This window comes from Mustela nivalis, assembly GCF_964662115.1.
Source record: "Mustela nivalis genome assembly, chromosome: 9".
NCBI lineage: Eukaryota > Metazoa > Chordata > Mammalia > Carnivora > Mustelidae > Mustela > Mustela nivalis.
This window is the reverse complement of record NC_139028.1, coordinates 110,190,703-110,210,050: the sequence shown is the minus strand read 5'-3', so window position 1 is coordinate 110,210,050 and position 19,348 is coordinate 110,190,703. Positions and strand designations below refer to the sequence as shown.

The 19,348-nt window shown below is 51.3% G+C and overlaps 1 protein-coding gene across 1 annotated transcript in view; it reads left to right on the top strand.

Annotated features, from left to right (window-relative positions):
- The window catches only part of DDB1 (damage specific DNA binding protein 1), a 31,435-nt gene extending 12,087 nt beyond the window's left edge, over positions 1-19,348 (top strand). Inside the window, exons 11-27 of the mRNA XM_082748021.1 lie at positions 2,618-2,693; positions 2,790-2,898; positions 4,664-4,842; positions 4,941-5,104; positions 5,186-5,293; positions 5,473-5,680; positions 6,667-6,762; positions 6,872-6,983; positions 7,968-8,091; positions 8,428-8,592; positions 9,300-9,394; positions 15,495-15,665; positions 15,997-16,106; positions 16,350-16,519; positions 16,758-16,860; positions 17,832-17,955; positions 18,546-19,348. Coding sequence (XP_082604147.1) covers positions 2,618-2,693; positions 2,790-2,898; positions 4,664-4,842; positions 4,941-5,104; positions 5,186-5,293; positions 5,473-5,680; positions 6,667-6,762; positions 6,872-6,983; positions 7,968-8,091; positions 8,428-8,592; positions 9,300-9,394; positions 15,495-15,665; positions 15,997-16,106; positions 16,350-16,519; positions 16,758-16,860; positions 17,832-17,955; positions 18,546-18,629 — 2,198 coding nt within the window. The 3' untranslated portion in view covers positions 18,630-19,348. The remainder of the gene's footprint in view (positions 1-2,617; positions 2,694-2,789; positions 2,899-4,663; positions 4,843-4,940; positions 5,105-5,185; positions 5,294-5,472; positions 5,681-6,666; positions 6,763-6,871; positions 6,984-7,967; positions 8,092-8,427; positions 8,593-9,299; positions 9,395-15,494; positions 15,666-15,996; positions 16,107-16,349; positions 16,520-16,757; positions 16,861-17,831; positions 17,956-18,545) is intronic.

Here is a 19,348-nt window from a genome sequence, read left to right as displayed (position 1 = left end):
CCGAAGGCAGCCCCCCCCCTTTTTTTTAAAGGTTTTATTTATTTATTTGACAGAGATCACAAGCAGGCAGAGAGGCAGGCAGAGAGAGAGGAGGAAGCAGGCCCCCCGCTGAGCAGAGAGCCCGATGCGGGCTCGATCCCAGGACTCTGAGATCATGACCTGAGCCGAAGGCAGCGGCTTAACCCACTGAGCCACCCAGGCGCCCCTGAAGGCAGCCCCTTAATGAACTGAGCCACTCAGGCGTCCCAGGATAAATGGTTTTTAATAAATGGTGTTCCCAGTTATCAACTGGGAAGATACGTTTGGATCCGTACTGTACTTTGTGTACCTTGCTAGAACCCAGATGTAAAAAGGAAGTCATACAGAGGTCGAAAGAAAAGGTTGTCAGATTCCTTTATGATCTTACAGTGGAGCAGGAAGGCCTTTTAAACTGTGACTCAAAGTGTAGAAGTGAAGTGAAAGATTGGTTAATTCAGTGACCTGAAATGCTTCTCCATGGCAAAAACAAAACACTGTCCTAAGAAATGCAATCCAGATAAAAACGTTTGTAGTTCTTACAGACAAAGGCTTCATCTCCCTAATTGATTGAAGTACTTTGACAAAGAAGGTCACCAAAATTCTTGCCCCCAGATTGGCAAAGGGCATGTGTGGACGGGTAACAGGCCTCACTTGTACTAAGGGAGATGCAAATCCAAACTGAAGAGTGAAACCATTCTTTACCAGGTGACCAGAGTCCAAAAGTTTGACAGCACTGTGTTGGTGAGGCCCAGAGGAAATAAGCAGGCTCGTTGGTAGCATCTGCCAAAACAGCGTCTGCATTTAATTTAATGAGTTCTAGACAATCCAGATTGTAAGTGTGTCCCTCCTAGACCTTCATAAAGACAGCGTGATGTAAAGATAAGATCATTTTTTGTGGCATTGTATGCAAAATAGTGAAAGAATGGCCATCAGTGGAGACTTAAAACTGGTACATCTGTCATTAAACGCTGTGTAGCTCGAAAGCAAGGTACTGTTCTGTGGTGATAAGGGCTTTAGTATAAAATGGAAAAACGTAGCATAGAACGGTATATGATGGACTGTTTTATACATGTGTATATGTGAGTGTGTGTAACTTTTTAAAAATTTTATTTTTTACTATTTTAAAAAATATTTATTTATTTGTCAGAGAGAGAGAGAGAGCGCGTACATGTACAAGCAGGCAGAGGAAGAGAGACAAGCAGGCTCCCTGCCAAGCAAGGAGCCCTGTGTGGGACTCAATCCCTGGACCCTGGGATCATGACCCCAGGCGAAGGCAGCAGCTTAACCAACTGAGCCACTCAGGCGTCCCTATTTTTACTATTTTTTTTTTTAAGATTTTATTTATTTGAGAGAGACAGTGAGAGAGAGAATACAAGCAGGGCAGGGGGAGTGGGAGAGGGAAAAGTAGGCTTCCTACAGAGCAGGGAGCCTGATGATGTGGGGCTTGATCCCAGGACCCTGGGATCATGACCCAAGTTGAATGCAAGTGCTAACAACTGAGCCACCCAGGTGCCCCTAAATTTTATTTTATTTATTTATTAAAGATTTTATTTAGTAATTTGACAGAGATCACAAGTAAGCAGAGAGGCAGGCAGGGAGAGGGGGAAGCAGGCTCCCTGTTGAGGCTTTAACCCACTGAGCCACCCAGGTGCCCCCTTAAATTTTATTTTTAAATGATCTGTATATCCAATGCAGGGCTCAAATCCACGACCTGAGATCAAGAGTCGCACACTCCACCAACTTAGCCAGCCAGGCACCCCTGTATTTGTATCTGCTAATAAAACAGTGACTACCGAATTCCTAAAATTTAAAAAAAAATTTTTTCAAGAATGAACAGGAGACTATTGATGATTTATTTGGGGGATGGGTTTCAGGGAGAGGTATAGGAGTGAAACTTCTGTGTACACATTTTTTTTTTTTTTTAAAGATTTTATTTATTTATTTGACAGAGAGAGATCACAAGCAGGCAGAGAGGCAGGCAGAGATAGAGAGAGAGGAGGAAGCAGGCTCCCTGCTGAGCAGAGAGCCCGATGCGGGACTCGATCCCAGGACCCTGTGATCATGACCTGAGCTGAAGGCAGCGGCTTAACCCACTGAGCCACCCAGGCGCCCTGTGTACACATTTTAAAGATAAATTTTGATTTTGAGGGGCGCCTGTGTGGCTCAGTGGGTTAAGGCTCTGCCTTCAGCTAGGGTCATGATCCCAGGGTCCTGGGATCAAGCCCCTCATCAGGCTCTCTGCTCAGCAGGGTGCCTGCTTCCATTCCTCTCTCTCTGCCTGCCTCTCTGCCTACTTGTGATCTCTATCAAATAAATAAATAAAATCTTAAAAAAAAATTTTTTTTTAAATTTTAAGTCATAGAAATGTATCATTCTGTCCAAAATCAAAGGAAGCACTTTAAAATATTAGGTTCAGAAAAGTTTTTAAAAACAACTTCTTCAGGGTCTTAAAGCCAGGAAAGAACAGAGTGGCTGTCCAGCTTCAGGAGGGACTCCACAAAGTTCCTGCTCCTCCTTGAGGCCAGGCTCCCTTTCCTCAGATGTGGGGAGCTGAGTGTCACGCTGTGCTCTGCATCTTTATCCTTGATCTTTGTTCTAGGTCTGTGGCCGCTGCGGTCTGACCCTAACCGGGAGACTGATGACACTCTGGTGCTCTCTTTTGTGGGCCAGACAAGGTGAGGATGAATCTGGCGACTGCGCCAGGTGCTCCTATCATGGTCATAGGGTGGGGGAGCTGGGCTGGCTCACCCAGGCCTTCCCTTCCCCTGCAGAGTTCTCATGTTAAACGGAGAAGAGGTGGAAGAAACCGAACTGATGGGTTTCGTGGATGATCAGCAGACTTTCTTCTGTGGCAACGTGGCTCACCAGCAACTCATCCAGGTAACAACTCAGAAAGGGGCAAGCCTCACTGACTTGAATTTGCTCTAGAGTGGAGTGTAGAGCCCTGCAGGATTTTACAGAAGTCCATTTTTATGGTTCTAGAATAACATCATAGGAAAAAAAGTAAAATTATCCAATAACCCGCCATTCAGAGAAAACAGCTTCTAACTTTGGAGTTACTCCTTTTAGCTTTATGTTTCTTCTGGAAGTACATGCAGTATTTATTTGCATTCTCTTTTACAGACTAGGCTCATAATATTTTTATGTTTGGGGGTATCATATTTGCACTCAGTTGTGCCCCATTTTCTGAGACATGTGTTTTCCCTTGTTGTACTAATAACGTGCCTATTCAGTCCTAGTGCTCCCATCCATATGTGGCTGTTGGCAGTGCTTTCCACAGTAACTGTTAGAACCAGAGCTCTTACTCTGTTCTGATCTCGTTTTATTTTTTTAAAGATTTTATTTATTTGAGAGGGAGAGAGAAAATGAGAGGAGAGATGTCAGTGGGAGAAGCAGACTCCCTGCTGAGCAGGGAGCCCGATGTGGGACTCGATCCTGGGACTCCAGGATCATGACCTGAGCCGAAGGCAGTTGCTTAACCAACTGAGCCACCCAGGTGCCCCGTGATTTTGTCTTAAATCTATATGCGTTGTGGGGTCAGATATCCTTTTGGCCCTTGAGTCTGATTTCTGAGTACCTGCCCACCCCCTGGTGGTTTTCAGTTCAGAGTGACCCCTGGTGTCTTCACTTTTTGCACATCCTCTTCAGCCTTTGGCACTTTTCCGAACTGTGGCCAGAGTCAATATTCGCCAGTGTCGGGTATAGCACTTGTGCGCCTGAGGATTAATGAGTCCTCTCCCTCCTTTTATCCACTTGGGATTTCCTTGTAGCCAGTAGGCAGTTGTGGATTTGATAAAGGCCAGAGGGAAAGTTCTTTCGGTTTGTGGGCCAACTGTGGGAGGTACCCAGATACTGATTCATTGCTTTATGAGTTTTTTCTAATTAGTGGCCTGAAGACTGAAGAACAGCTCATGTATCTGTTATTAAAGGGTTTTCCTCTTTAAATAGGAGCTCAGCTTTTTTTTTTTTTTAAGATTTTATTTATTTATTTGACAGAGATCACAAGTAGGCAGAGAGGCAGACAGAAGGAAGCAGGCTCCCTGCTGAGCAGATAGCCCGACGTGGGGCTCGATCCCATGACCCTGAGATCATGACCTGAGCTGAAAGCAGAGGCTTTAACCCACTGAGCCACCCAGGCACCCCAGGAGCTCAGCTTTGATAGGTTAAGGTGAATTGATGCGAACATGACAGCGTCATCAACTTGCTTTTTGTTTTATTTCAGTGATGAAATAGATTGATTAAGCATGTTGCAAGATAATTTTGTAGCCTTTACTAAAGAATTTTATTTTTGGGGTGCCTGGGGGGCTCATTTGCTTGAGTATTGCCTTCGGCTCGGGTCACGATCCCAAGGTGCTGGCGATCGAGCCCCGTGTTGTCAGGCTCTCTGCTCAGTGGGAGTCTGCTTCGCCTTCTCCCTCTGCCTGCCGCTCCCCGTGCTCGTTCTCAGTCAGTCAGTCAAATAAATAAAATCTTGAAAAAAAAAAAAAAGAATCTTATTTTTTGCAGGAGTTTGGGGAAGAAAATACATAGAGCAGAGAGGACTTCTGTAGTTAATTTTAGAGCTCCATGAGGGCAACATTTACCACCTTCCCACTGGCATATGGATCCCAGCAGGTGCCTGGAGACCTTTCTCTTCTTTTTCTAGATCACTTCAGCATCTGTGAGGTTGGTCTCTCAGGAACCCAAAGCTCTGGTCAGTGAGTGGAAAGAGCCTCAGGGCAAGAACATCAGTGTGGCCTCCTGCAACAGCAGCCAGGTGGTCGTAGCGGTGGGAAGGGCCCTCTACTACCTGCAGATCCATCCTCAGGAGCTCCGGCAGATCAGGTGTGTGCCTGCCTGCCTGCTCCTTCTCCCCCTTCCCTGTTCTCCAGGCCACCTTTCATCCTTGGAGTCCTTCCTCTGCCATATTCCTCTTTGTTCAGCCATACAGAGATGGAACACGAAGTGGCCTGCTTGGACATCACCCCGCTGGGGGACAACAATGGGCTGTCCCCTCTTTGTGCCATTGGCCTCTGGACAGACATCTCGGCGCGTATCTTGAAGCTGCCCTCTTTTGAGCTACTGCACAAAGAGATGCTGGGTGGAGGTAGGTGGCTTGTACGGAACTTTTCAGGGCTGGGGTCAGTCGGAGTGTGGAACGAGATCTTAACGTGCCCGTCTCCCACAGAGATCATTCCTCGTTCCATCCTGATGACCACTTTTGAGAGTAGCCACTACCTCCTTTGTGCCTTGGGAGATGGGGCACTTTTCTACTTCGGGCTCAACATTGAGACAGGTAAGAACCACACTTTGAGTAGTGGGTTCTTGGAGAAACGAGGGGTGTGGAGTTGCTTTAGCCTCGGGGTACTGCATTAAATGAGCATTTTGAACTTTTGAGCTTTTGAACCTTCACAACCCAGCTGTTTGTCCTGTTTCCTTCCTTCCTACTTTCTTCTGATGCCATTCCTTCTGTAGGCCTGTTGAGCGACCGTAAGAAGGTGACCCTGGGCACCCAGCCCACGGTGTTGAGGACTTTCCGTTCTCTTTCTACCACCAACGTCTTTGCTTGCTCTGACCGCCCCACTGTCATCTACAGCAGCAACCACAAATTGGTCTTCTCCAATGTCAACCTCAAGGAAGTCAACTACATGTGTCCCCTCAATTCTGATGGCTATCCTGACAGGTGAGCCTCTTTCTTTAGCAAGAGCCATTGATCGAGAGCAGCATGATGTTTTCCTCACACCCTTCCCCTCTCACCTTTTCCCAAAGTCGAATCCGTGTGAAGATCTGAGATGGGGAGTGTTGAGTTCGGGTTCTCCCATCTGGGCTACCATTAGAAACCCTTGGGACACTTTTTTAAAAGTACGGATTTTTTTAGGGGCGCCTGGGTGGCTCAGTGGGTTAAAGCCTCTGCCTTGGCTCAGGTCGTGATCCCAGGGTCCTGGGATCAAGCCCCGCATCGGGCTCTCTGCTCAGCGGGGAGCCTGCTTCCCCCTCTCTCTCTGCCTGCCGTTTCACCTACTTGTGACCTCTGTGAAATAAATAAATAAAATCTTTAAAAAAAAAAAAAAAGTATGGATTTTTTTGGATCCTCCTCAGATTCTGATTCAGTAGATCTGGCGTTTGGGCCGTAGAATCTGTATTTTCAGGAAAACCTCCCCCGTGACTCAGATGGTTAGTCAGGTTTCGGAACCCCTGATTTAGAGATCATTCTATATTCCCCTGGAGCAGGGATTCTCAAAGTACAGTCCCCCACTAGCACTTCGCTGGGAACTCATTAGAAATGTAAACTTTCAGGTCTTGGGTGAGGGAGGAGAGGGCGCAGAATCAGAACCTCTGTTGGGGGAGCTGTCCCCTTAAATGAGCACTCCTCATTGTGATGCAGGTGGTGACTTGAGACTCGTTCTAGATTCTAATGCTAGGATGAGCATTAAACGGAAAGCAGTTAAAAATCTCAGTTGAGGCTCGCTCAGACCTGTTAAATAAGGTGGGGGGTGGCAGTGGACCAGGCATCAGGACCCTTTTCAGCAAGGAGTCGGAAGTTGAGAGCCATCGCATGGAGGAAGCTAGTGTAATTCTGCCTTGTTTTTCTTCCCCTTATGGAGTTGCCTTGTAGAATCCTTTCCTTCCTTGGGTCTACTCAGTCTAAACCCAGACCCTTCTTTCCAGCCTGGCACTGGCCAACAACAGCACCCTCACCATTGGCACCATTGACGAGATCCAGAAGCTGCATATCCGCACGGTTCCCCTCTATGAGTCGCCCAGGTGAGGGCCAGGGGAGGAGGGCTGCAGAGCGCGGTGCTCTGGGCGTGTGTGCAGGGTGCTTCCCCTCTCAGACCAGTTCTGAGTGGCACTGTCCACACTTGTTCCCCAGGAAGATCTGCTATCAGGAAGTGTCCCAGTGCTTCGGGGTCCTCTCCAGCCGTATCGAAGTCCAGGACACGAGTGGCGGCACCACAGCCCTGAGGCCCAGTGCCAGCACCCAGGTGAGGGCACGGATGAAGAAAGATGGCGTTAGAGCAGGGCTGGCAAACACTCTGGACAGGGTCATGTGATAGGTGTGGCTTTGTCCACTGTATGGGAACAGCTACTCCGATTGGCCATCACAAAAGTGGCTGCAGACAACAGGTAGGATAGTTGGGTTCCAGTCACACTTTATCTGTAAACACAGGCAAGTGTTTATGGAGCTGGAGTTGGGTCCCCTCTTTGGAGGGTTGGGAAGAGTCTGGGATAAGTGTGGCAGTGAGTGAGTCTGCTACTCCGTAGCCTCACAGGATGAAAAATTCTCTTTCATCATCAATTTGGACGCTTTGTAGGGTATGCGTAACTGGGGTCAGCATAATGTTATTGGTAAGAGGTGGGGTTTAGAGTCTGACAGGACTGGCTTCAAGGTTTATTGCTAGGTCTGTGACCTTGGGCAAGTCAAGTTCCTTATCTGTGGAATGCGGAGGGTGGTAAGGCAGTCTGCAGCCCCATAGAGTAGACTCGATGGAGATGGTAGCCAATGCTCTTACCTCACGTGTTCTTTGCTTTTCTTGCTCCCAAACGTGTGTGATGGGACTTTTTTCCTTAACCGATAATGCATAGTCTTCGCACTTTCCTTTTTAATTCACGTGCTCCCTGCTCTTCCCATTGAGAGAGGTGGAGTCTCTCCCCTTGTCAGGTTGCCTTAGTTCCTCATTCGCTTTGTTTGACTGACTTGGCATCCCTGTTTTAGCGGCCATTAGTAGCCCTTAGCTGCTTCTGTTTTGGGCTGCTATGTGAATTTCATGCAGAAGTTGGCTCCTGGTCCTCAGTCCCCGGGCTCTGTCCTCCAAAGCTCTCTGTTCTCGAGGCTCCCTTTGAGCTGTCAGCCTCAAGTTTTCCTCATTCAGACTCGGCTTCTGTCCCGCACTCCGGCGGCCCCTTCGCCCAGATGCTCCCTACACCTGGTGTGCCTCTGAGCGGGGCTGTGTGTGTTCTCTGCTCAGGCCCTGTCCAGCAGCGTCAGCTCCAGCAAGCTGTTCTCCAGCAGCACGGCGCCGCATGAGACCTCCTTCGGAGAGGAGGTGGAGGTGCACAACCTCCTCATCATTGACCAGCACACCTTCGAAGGTGCAGACGAGCTCCTTCGTCCTTCCTGAAGCGCCTGTTCTGGGCTCTGATAGATTCCACAGTTGGATAGACCTTCTGACAGACCATCCTAGGCAGAGTCAAAAGGAGGGCGGGAGCCCCGGGTTGGCCGGGAATCCAGGGTGCAGGGTCCCCTCCTGTGGTGTGGGCTGGTGAGGGCTGGTGAAGGCCTAATAGTCTGGGGAGGCGGGAACAGTAGGAGCTGGGGTCCCAGCACCACCCACCCCGTGCTTGGGCCCGGGCTGGGGCACCCCTGGAATTCAGGGTTACGTGTGCGTGCAGCTTAACAGCCGGTCATGCCTCTGGCTCTCCTTCCAGTGCTTCATGCCCACCAGTTTCTGCAGAATGAGTATGCCCTCAGCCTGGTCTCCTGCAAGCTGGGCAAAGACCCCAACACGTACTTCATCGTGGGCACGGCCATGGTGTATCCTGAAGAGGCGGAGCCCAAGCAGGGTCGCATCGTGGTCTTTCAGTATTCCGATGGTAGGTGGGCACCATCCCCGGCTTTGAGAGATCTGGAATTCTGGGAAAATAACAGACCGTTTTGGCTTCAGAGCTTTAGTTAAGCAGTAGAAGAGCCTGGGCGTAACTGCTGTGACGGGAGACTTCCTATTCTTCCACTCAAGCTGTGGACGGGCTCAATGAGTTCAGGGGGAGGGGAGTGAGCAGACACAGGAGTAAAATCTGGCTTGTGTTTCTTCCTTTTCTACGCTTTGAAAGGAAGACGATGGGAGAGGTGAACGGTTGGTAAGAGATTCTGGTGGCCAGGATCACAGGAATCTTAGATTTGCTTTCCACTTGGTTGCTCCGCCACGTAGGTCCTCTTTCCAGCTTTAGCACTTCGTGTTCCTGTCTCTGCTCTTTTCCCCTGTGCAAGATGGTTCCAAAGACTTGCTGTCAGCCCCCAGATCTCAGCTCAGATGGCCAAGATGGAATTCGGTCTCCATCTTGAGAGTTAGATCTGCAGTGTTTGGGGGGAGGCAGACCTTGGACACAGTCTGCAGTGTGGCGCGTTCTATTGGGGCTCATAGTTGTGGTGGAGGTTAACCGCAGTGGACGCTCTCTACTTCCTGCATTCACAGGCGTGGTTTGGGAGCAGGAATTAGAGCCAGAGGGAAAATCAGGATTCTTTTGATGAGTTGAAGGATGGGTTCATAAAGGAGACTCTGAGTCTATCTCTCTCCCCTCAGGAAAACTACAGACTGTGGCCGAGAAGGAAGTGAAGGGAGCCGTGTACTCCATGGTGGAATTTAACGGGAAGCTGTTAGCCAGCATCAACAGCACGGTGAGGTCCATGGCATTCGGTATCACAGCCCAGGTTGTACACCGTTGTCTAAAGAACATGTCTCCTTTATGTTCCCTGAGGCCACCTGCGTGTCAGATTTTAAGAGTGCCGGGAATGGAGGGTAGAGCTGGGAGTCCGGGGAGCTCATGTTGGTCCAGATGTTAGCCTTGGTTACGGGAACCTCCCCTGAGAATCAGACCCTAAGTGCTGTGGGCACTGAGGAGAGGGTGAGGGCCACGGACAGCCCCTGTACTTCCAAATATGTGGTGGTGGGTGACTGATCCGTGTGAAATAAGGTGAGCCAAACCATGCTATCCCACGTATGCCCCTGAAATACTGGTCCCATAGAGTCTGCTTCTCTGCTGTGACTCCGCCTCCCTTGGAAAAACTTTTTAAAAGTTCCATAGATACGTTTGTGAAGTACGGTGTCTTAAAATCCCTCTTGGAGCTCCCCCGTGCATCATGGGATATTCAAGGTGCCGAGAAGTCAGGGAGTGAAAAAACATCAATTAAGTACTTAAAATCGAGGCCTTCCGGTAGTTGTATTTATTCACAACCTATTCGTTGAACGCTTGTGTGCCCGGTACTGTTAAGATGTTGGTATAGGGGGCACCTGGGTGGCTCAGTGGGTTAAAGCCTCTGCCTTCGGCTCAGGTCATGATCCCAGGGTCCTGGGATCGAGCTCCGCATCGGGCGCTCCGCTCAGCGGGGTGCCTGCTTCCCCATCTCCCTCTGCCTCTCTGCCTACTTGTGATCTCTGTCTGTCAAATAAATAAACTCTAAAAAAAAAAATGTTGGTTTAGCAGAGGACAAATATGGACAAAGAAAACGGACTGTTTGCTCCAAGCTTACTAGCAAATAGTATATATGTGTTCTCAAGATGGTGAGAAATAGAAACGGGGCAGGGACTGGAGGAGCGTCAGAAGGAGCGCAGGGTGGGGATGGCTGTTTTGTCACAGGGTCAGGGTTCTTGCTGATAGACTGATTTTCTGGGCAGGTTCCTGAGGGAGGGGAGGCAGAAGCCATGCCTGGGTCTGGGAGAGCATAAGGGCAAGGAGCCTGAGGTGGGAGTGGTCCTGCTGTCTTCGTGGGGGCGAGCTGGAGGGGGCGGGGAGGTCAGTCGGGCAGCCAGGCGACTGGAGACACTGGCCATTTAAGAACTTTGGTTTTTACTCTGAGGATGATGGAAACTTCTGGAGGGTTTGAGTAAATGTTTGGATGTGATTGGACTTCGGTCTTGGAAAGATCACTTTACACCTTGCAAAAGGCTGAAGGGGCCCAAGGATAGAGGTGGTGACATCTGTGGGGCTCTGGTGGTCATGCCGACCGCAGCCGCTGGTCGCTGGGAGCCGCTGGTTGCTGGGTGCAGGGAGCCACGGAGGTGAGGTGTGAGGAGGGGAATAATGGGCCAGGAATTTGGTCTGAGCAACAGGAAGGGCAGCGTGGCCATTTGCTGATGGAGTAAGATGAAGTGGAGCAGGTTTGGAAGGGAAAGGGAAACGTTTCTTTACTCAAAACACTTGTGACGCCATATGTGTGGGGGTTTTATCCCCACACCAACCTGTTTTCCAATCTTGACACCAACTAAGTGTGCTCTAGTTTAATTCCGTTCTGACCCTGGCTGCCTGGAGCTCGGGTCCCATAGGACTGTCCCCGCCTCAGGCACCATCCTGAGCAATGGGGGCCAGGGGTGCCCAAGCCTCTGTCCTGCATGGCTACAAAGTTGGCTTCCCCCAGCCTCCTCTCAGGTTTGATACCTTGCTGACACAACTCCCAGAACTCCAGGAAACGTTTACTTACATTTACTGGCTTCTCATAACAGGTACTGGCGGAGAGCCAGACGAACATCGTGTGAGGGCCACAGGGATCCTGAGTGCAGGAGCGTCTCTCCCCGTGGAGCGGGGGTCTGCCCTCCTCCCAGCGTGTGGGTGTCAGCAACCTGGGCGCGCTCTGAACCCGGACTTGAGGGATTTTTATGGAGGCGCCATCACAGAGGCCTGATCGATCATTAACTGAATCTCTGGCCTGTGCCTTCCCCAGGGGATGGGGAGGAGCGCCAGCATGTCCAGACTTTTTTTTTTTTTAAAGATTTTATTTATTTGACAGAGAGAGAGAGAGGGAACAGAAGCAGGGGGAGTGGGAGAGGAAGAAGCAGGCTTCTTGCAGAGCAGGGAGCCCAATGCGGCCCTCAATCCCAGGACCTTGGGATCATGATCTGAGCTGAAAACAGATGCTTAACGACTGAGCTACCCAGGTGCCCCGGGTCCAGGCTTCTAATTGGGGTGAACAGTCCACATCCTGAACTATCCAGGCACCACCAGGAGCCACCTCATCAGAACAAAGGACTCCTACCACCCAGGGAATCCCAGGGGATTGAGGAGCTCAGTGTAAAATGCTGCTCACCCGTAGGAGGTTATAAGGGTTTAGGAGCTCTGGGTTAGGGACCAGAGTCAGAGATCAAATGCATCGTTCCCCAGTGGGGAAACCAGAGGTCTGAGTTCGGACATGTGTCAGTCGAGGTGGTAGTCAGGATGAGCGAAGATGTCAGGGTGGTCGCTGGATGAGAGGGCTGGAATCCAAGTAAGGGCTGGGCTGGGGATTGGCAGGGTAGCAGTTAAGACCCGGAGTTTAATGCCAATGGTCTGGATGGGTGGCCTTAAGCTCACCCATGCCCTGAGAGCGGGCAGAGGAGGGATGGGAAGGCTGAGCCCTGGGACCCTCGAGCTTTTAAAAGTCATGATGAGTGATGAGGAAGAGGGTGCCAAAGAGAAGGGGTGACGACTGAAGTAGGAGAGGAACCGAGAGAGAAAACTTCTGAAAGCTGTGGGAAGAAAGCATTTCAGCTGGGGGGAGTTGGTAGATGGCAAGTGCTGCCCGAAGTTAGGTGACTTGAGAATTAAGAGTCGGGCGCTGGTTTTAGCAACGGCGAAGGTGGTGCTGCCCTTGACCAGAGCTCGTTTGCTTGAATGGTGCGGCGCGGCGCTGCTAGGAGAGGGTTTGCTCAGGACTGGCGGGAGAGGGCCGCTAGCGTTAGAAAACGCTCTGGAGGGCGCCTGGGTGGCTCAGTGGTTAAGCCGCTGCCTTCGGCTCAGGTCATGATCTCAGGGTCCTGGGATCGAGTCCCGCATCGGGCTCTCTGCTCGGCAGGGAGCCTGCTTCCCCCCCCCCCCTCTCTCTCTGCCTGCCTCTCTGCCTACTTGTGATTTCTCTCTGTCAAATAAATAAATAAAATCTTTAAAAAAAAAAAAAAAACGCTCTGGAGTTTCGCGATGAAGAAGAAGAGAGGGAGTGACTGGACGGGACAAGAGAGTTGTTCGCTTCTGAAGCATGGAGCCACGGCTGCGTGTGTCTGTGCCGATGAGAGTGGTCCGTAGGAGGTGCTGGAGCCGTGTTGCTGAATTAGACCAGTGGGAGGTGGGACCCAGTACTGCATGTGGGCCTCAGACAGTGGAAGCACTGGAGGTCTCCTGGTTGTGTCCGTACTCTGAAGGAGCAGAGAGGAAGGGTGGAAGCAGAGGTAGTAGAGGTTCGGGGAGGTTTGGCTCCTTGTTTGAGGACTTGGAGTGTAACAGACCAGAAAAAGTATCCAGTTATTAGGAAGTCTAAGGAGGTGACTGCCAGGAGTGGTCATGGAGTTCGAGCGCTCTGTTGTTGTTCCGCAGCTGTTGTCGAAGACGAGCCTCATGCCAGAGTCTGGTTAGGTCCGGTGAGCAGGATCAAGACAGGGCAATGGGGTTGGGAACCTGTGAGGTTTATGGTGAGGGACTCGCTCGGAGCACCTGAGACACGGTGAACCTGAGGACACCAGATTCTGGAGTTATTTTTAATGACAGGCTCTGAGGGGTGACCACTGGGTGGACAAGATATCACAGGGACAAGGAGGGGTCAAGGAAGAAGAGAGGTTGGTATTGGGTCTTCTGTGTGAATGTAGAAGTCACCAAGAATGACAGGTTGTGTGGAGGAGAGTGGTGGGGTGAGGGTGTGCATGGCCGCTCGGGGCTGGCGGTCCTGGCAGTCTGTGGCGTGAGCTTCGGGACTGGCACGTGGGGGAGGAGGCAAGGCGGAAGTGAGAAAGGGCCGCCGGGAAGCCCTTGGAGGGCTGCCTTTCCTCTAGTCCCAGCTGTACCGGGACGGCGGCAGGGAGAAGCTGAGAGGGCCTGTGGTCCTTGTGAAAGAGCCACGCTTGAGTTAGAGAATGGGGGCGGCCCAGGGACTGTGCTAGGCTGGGAGTGGTGGCGGCGGCGGGAGCAGAGCCTGTGTGCAGGAGTTGGGAAGGCCGGGTGCGAGGTTGGGTAAGGAGCTGTCTAGGCCATTGGTGTGATTCTAGACTTTCTTGTTGCCACGTGAATAAAAGTAAGAAGCATATGAGACTGATTTTAGGAATTTATTTATTTATTTAAAAAATATTTTTAAATATTTGATTTATTTTTTGACACAGAGATAGCGAGAGAGGGAACACAAGCAGGGGGAGTGGGAGAGGGAGAGGGAGAGCAGGGTTCCCACTGAACAGGGAGCCTGATGTGGGGCTCAGTCCCAGGACCCCGCGATCATGACCTGAACCGAAGGCAGACGCTTAACAACTGAGCCACCCAGGCGCCCTCAGAATGTATTTTATTTAACCCAATAGAGCTAAACTATTTCAACATATGATCGATACAGAAGTTATTAGAAGATGATGTGTAGGTATGTTTCATATAGACTTCAGAATCTGATTGATATTTTGCATGTACAGCATGTCTCAATTTGGGCTAGCCACATTTCAGGTGTGTTTTTTGCTTGCTTTTGTTTTTGTTTTTGTTTTGTTTTTTTTAAGATTTATTTATTTTTGGGAGAGAGAGACAGAGTGTGTGCCCATTGTGCATCCGAGCAGGAAAGAAAAGAGGGAGAGAGAATCCCAAGCATTCTCTGTGCCAAGTGCAGAGCCCGACATTGGGCTCAATCCCTCAACCCTGAGATTATCACCGGAGCTGAAACCGAGAGCTGGATGCTCAACTGACTGTGCTAGCCAGACGACCCCACTTTTGTTTGTTTGTTTATTTATTTATTTAAAGATGTTATTTATTTGGGAGAGAGATCACAAGTAGGCAGAGAGGCAGGCGGAAAGAGGGGGAGGCGGGTTCCCCACTGAGCACAGAGCCTGATGTGGGGCTGGATCCCAGGACCCTGAGATCATGACCTGAGCCGAAGGCAGAGGCTTAACCCACTGAGCCACCCAGGCGCCCCCTTTTTGTTTATTTTCAAGATTTATTCATTTGAGAGAGAGCGTGCATGTGAACGGGGGGAGAGGCAGAGGGAGAGGGATGGGGGAGAGTCTTCCCGCTGAGTGCAGAGCCCGACATGACCCCATGGGTGGGACCACTGGGATTTTGAAGGGTCTGCCTGGGCAGGCTTCCCAGGGAGTTGAGTCTGTCTTCTCTGACTGGATAGCTGTCTGCTGATGTAAAGCATCTGCCTTCTTTTGGAGGTGTGGTCGTAACTGAAGAAGCATTGCAGGGGACAAGACAGGAAGGCATGGGGAAGGGGGACCCTTTGGTGGAGTCTGGTGGCCACAGACTCCAGTGCTTGAAGAGTCCTTTAGTTATTTGACAGTGTTTGTGCTGGAATTTCCATTTCGTTTTCTCTACTCGTTGGGCTCACGTCAGAATGTTCTGGGAGTGCATGTTTTGAGAAGGGCTCAGAAAAGACGGTTCATTGGGACGTGATTTTGTTCCTTTCTGATTAGGAAACTGGAGGTGGATCTTCTTTTTTCAGAAATATTTCTGCAGGTCCGTTATCACCCTTCAGTCACGAGAAGACCGTCTTTTGTCCTGTCCTCAGTATTACATGCATCACTGTTTATTTAGTATTTTCATGCTGACTCATTTTTTAGGTAAAGGGAAACTTTGTGTTACCAGTTGGACGTTCTTGCTCTATTTTCATATTTCGTAAATATATAATACCCAAATAATAAATATCCACACCAGTACCGCAGCAAACCATGTCACACCCCGTGCTGCGCTTTCGGAAGTGGTGCTACAGATGGAGGGTGGTGGAGGGGGACATTGGTCAGTGCGAGAGCACTTGACCCCTTGGATTGAGAGAAATGAGATGTCCTTCACAGGTGCGGCTTTATGAGTGGACAACAGAAAAGGAGCTTCGCACGGAGTGCAATCACTACAACAACATCATGGCCCTCTACCTGAAAACCAAGGGCGACTTCATCCTGGTGGGCGACCTGATGCGCTCAGTGCTGCTGCTTGCCTACAAGCCCATGGAGGGGAACTTTGAAGAGGTAGTTGGGGGGATCGGGGCAGATGTGGTCCCTGCAAGTGTTTCTTTGGTGGTGAGGGGTAATCAAGCCCAGTGGGGGCAGAAGGTTTTTCCCTGGAGCAAACGCTCTGTGTTGATGAGGTATTTTCAGAGGTCCCCTCCCCTCAGCATGAATCTGAGTAGGGCACCATTTCTGGGCAGCTGCAACCAAATGGGGCGTGCCGGCCGGAGGTCGGGGGTAGAATCCGTGTAGACTGGCAGTTGTGAAACGGGCTGCGTCTTCTGCGGGACAGGATCTTGGCTTCCGGGCGACCGCTGATTATATTTTCGTGTTGTACCTTATCTATTTTAAGATCGCTCGAGACTTTAATCCTAACTGGATGAGTGCTGTGGAGATCTTGGATGATGACAATTTCCTGGGGGCCGAAAATGCCTTTAACTTGTTTGTGTGTCAGAAGGATAGGTGAGCGCGGGCTTCGGGACTGGTGAGGCAGGGGCGGGGCCCTGGGTCCGGTGACGAGGTCCTCTCTCGGGCATAGGTGCTGCTCTTCACCGGGGTAGAGTTCTTTCACCAGCGAATCCGAGCCACAACCGTCAGCCCCTCAGATGGGCTCTGCCGCTGTGGGCTCCTCAGGGAGTGGTCCTTGTGGGGGCCTCCTGGTGGGGCCGGGAGGTGCGGGGAGTGAGTGTCTCGCACGCCTTTCAGTGCTGCCACCACCGATGAGGAGCGGCAACACCTCCAGGAGGTCGGTCTCTTCCACCTGGGCGAGTTTGTCAACGTCTTTTGTCACGGCTCTCTGGTCATGCAGAACCTGGGCGAGACTTCCACCCCCACGCAGGGCTCGGTGCTCTTTGGCACAGTCAACGGCATGATTGGTAAGGTTGGCCCCTGCAGGGCGCCCTCCCCCGCAGGCCCCTGTCCTCAGACCAGCCTTCCAGGGGACGGAGAGCGGTTCGACGCCTCGAACCGAGCACCTCGGAGCTCACTAGCAGAGGCTGCCCCAGCTCGTCCCTCCTCGCGCTCCTTTCCCGGGCTGCCCTTGGTAGAAGATGCCTGCTGCGGGCTCCGCGCCCTGCCGCTGTCGGCAGCTCTCGGCTCCCTTTGCCGCTTCAGGGCTGGTGACCTCGCTTTCCGAGAGCTGGTACAATCTCCTGTTGGACATGCAGAATCGACTCAATAAAGTCATCAAGAGCGTGGGCAAGATCGAGCACTCCTTATATCCTTCCCGGCGGCGTGTCCTAGCACAGCCAGAGCGCTGCCTTACCCTTAGCTGCTTCTGGAAACTGCTGTTCCTTTGGGAAATGTCTTGACTAGTGTCCTGTGGGGAATAGGCTCTTGTGCTGTTTTTTAAATATACTTTTTTGGGGGGGAAAAATTAAAACCCACTAGTGGAATTGTATTGGGAATCCTCGTGTACGGTCACCCAGCTTACCTGGTTCTCCTCGGAAGTGTAGACTGGTGTTCTTGAAATATATCTGCCTCTGGTTTCTCTGGCCTTACATGTCAGACATGAAGTTCAGATGACCATGTTAGGAACATACTTTTGGAGATCTGTAGGGGACAGCATTGTCTGAGAAACCTCGTGAGAGAGGCCAGTGGAAGAAGAGGGGGAAAGTGAAGCCGGAAACTCCAGAAGCCCGGGGATCAGCCCCGCTGGCACACCCAGGATCCAAGTATTGCTGGACATTCGCTCGTTCCGGGAGATGGAAAGGGTCCTCCCCAGGCCGGAGGTGGGAGGGCTCCTGCTCTCCTCTGGGAGGGAGGTGATGGGCTGACGTGTTGGCTTCTGCCAACCAGCGGGGCTCTGGGCAAGCCTCCGTTTGTACACCTGTGAAGATCAGGCTAGGCTCCGGAGCGGGGCTCTTCCCAGGCAGGCACATCTGGCTGCCTGGAGCACTTGTAGAAAATGTCCACGTACATCTAGGCTATATGCCAAGGAGGGTCTGATGTGCATTAAAAACATTGTCTTGAACATCACCCCAGTTGAGAATCATTAGAATGGGTAATAATTTCACCTAATGTCTTCCAGTTCCAGACTGTCCGAAAAGCAATGTGATTTTTAGTTGAAAATGTTATTTCCTGTTCCCGTCCTGATGCTTGCTTTAGACTATGGTCTAGGCAGAGGTGGGGGTGACCGAGAGTAAGGCTGTTGGTGGATACCGCCCATTCCTTAACTCACCGGTCTACCTGGAGATCTTTTCATACTGAGCGAAAGACAGAACCCGCCACGGGCTTCATTGATGGAGACTTGATTGAGAGTTTCCTGGACATCAGCCGGCCCAAGATGCAGGAGGTGGTGGCAAACCTACAGGTGAGCTAGCTGGTGTGGTGTTTGGCCCCGTGCCTGTGACCCAAGTCCTTGGTGGGGCCGGCCGTGCTGGAGAGCATCAGAGCACCGAGTGCTCCGCTTCGATCCCCCAGCGCTGGCGGCGGCCTTCCTGAGTAGTTTCCTTCCCCTGCAGGAAGGTGGAATCTGAGGGTCATGGCACCGCACTAGGACCTTTCCCTGTGTGACCTGTGCTGCGGAAGTGAGGGCGTGATGGGCACGTGTGGGGTCCCTGTCAGCCCTCAGACAGGAGGCACGGGGATCGGGTCAGCATCCTGCCGGGAAGAGAAGTTCTCCAGTGGGGGGTTTTGAGATATTGCTCACTGGAGTTGGTGCCTCGGGGGACATCCTAGAAGGGGGAGAAACATATGCCAGGTGGTGGCCTCCCAATCAGCTTTGCCATCTGTAGACCTTGCTGACTTGTACCTTTCAGGAGAGCGTGTGGGTTTCTGATGAGCCCTTCCTCCTTGTCACGGCAGTAGTGGGGCCGGGTGCCTCTTGCTGTGACTGTCCCGTCTCCTGGTGAGGGAGAGTGCACTCGTGGCCCTCACAGCCCTCCCCTTTCCTCCTTGCAGTATGATGATGGCAGCGGGATGAAGCGAGAGGCCACCGCAGATGACCTGATCAAGGTTGTGGAGGAGCTGACGCGGATCCATTAGCCCAGGGCTGGGAGCCCCCTTCCCAGGCCCTCCCCGAAGGCTTTGCTCTCCTGCCCTGCTCCCCTCCCCCACCATTGTCTTCTCGGCCATGGGAAGCCTTTCCCTACGCCAGCTATCCCAGAAGCCACAGTCTACCTGTGTGAAAATGGGGATTTCTTTGAACTAAAACCAGTTCACTGGAGACCTGGGAATGGGGTGAAGGCGGAATATTTTCTCCCTGGATTTTTACCAGTCCCAGAGGATTCCAACCATCACTTTGGACACCAAGCCTTGATTGGTGTTGCCTGCTGTCCTCCTTCCAGGGAGGGATTTTGCAGCTCTTGGGCTGAAAGGAAGCTCCGTGTGTGTGCTGTGCGTGCGTGTGTGTGTGTGTGTGTGTGTGTGTATCTCACACTCATGCATTGTCCTCTGCTATCTTTTTATTTAGGTTGGGGTGTGGGGAGGCTATGGGTAGGGGGGAGGAGGGGCGGGACGGGTTCATTGTCTCTGAAGTGAGAGCTTCCTTTTGCTTTCTCTATTGCCTGAGAGCTTTGGGTCTGGAGGCCTGACCAGGCCGTGAGCTGCCCGAGTCTGAAAGCTGGAGATGGTGGGTGATTTCCAAGCCACCGTAGCCTTTTTGTCTCTGGGGAACTGCCTTCTTCAGAGGGAAGGAGGTGGGGGGCCGTGAATTGGTTGTTAGTTTCTGAGTTTTACCAAATAAAGTAGAGTCTAAGAAGAAA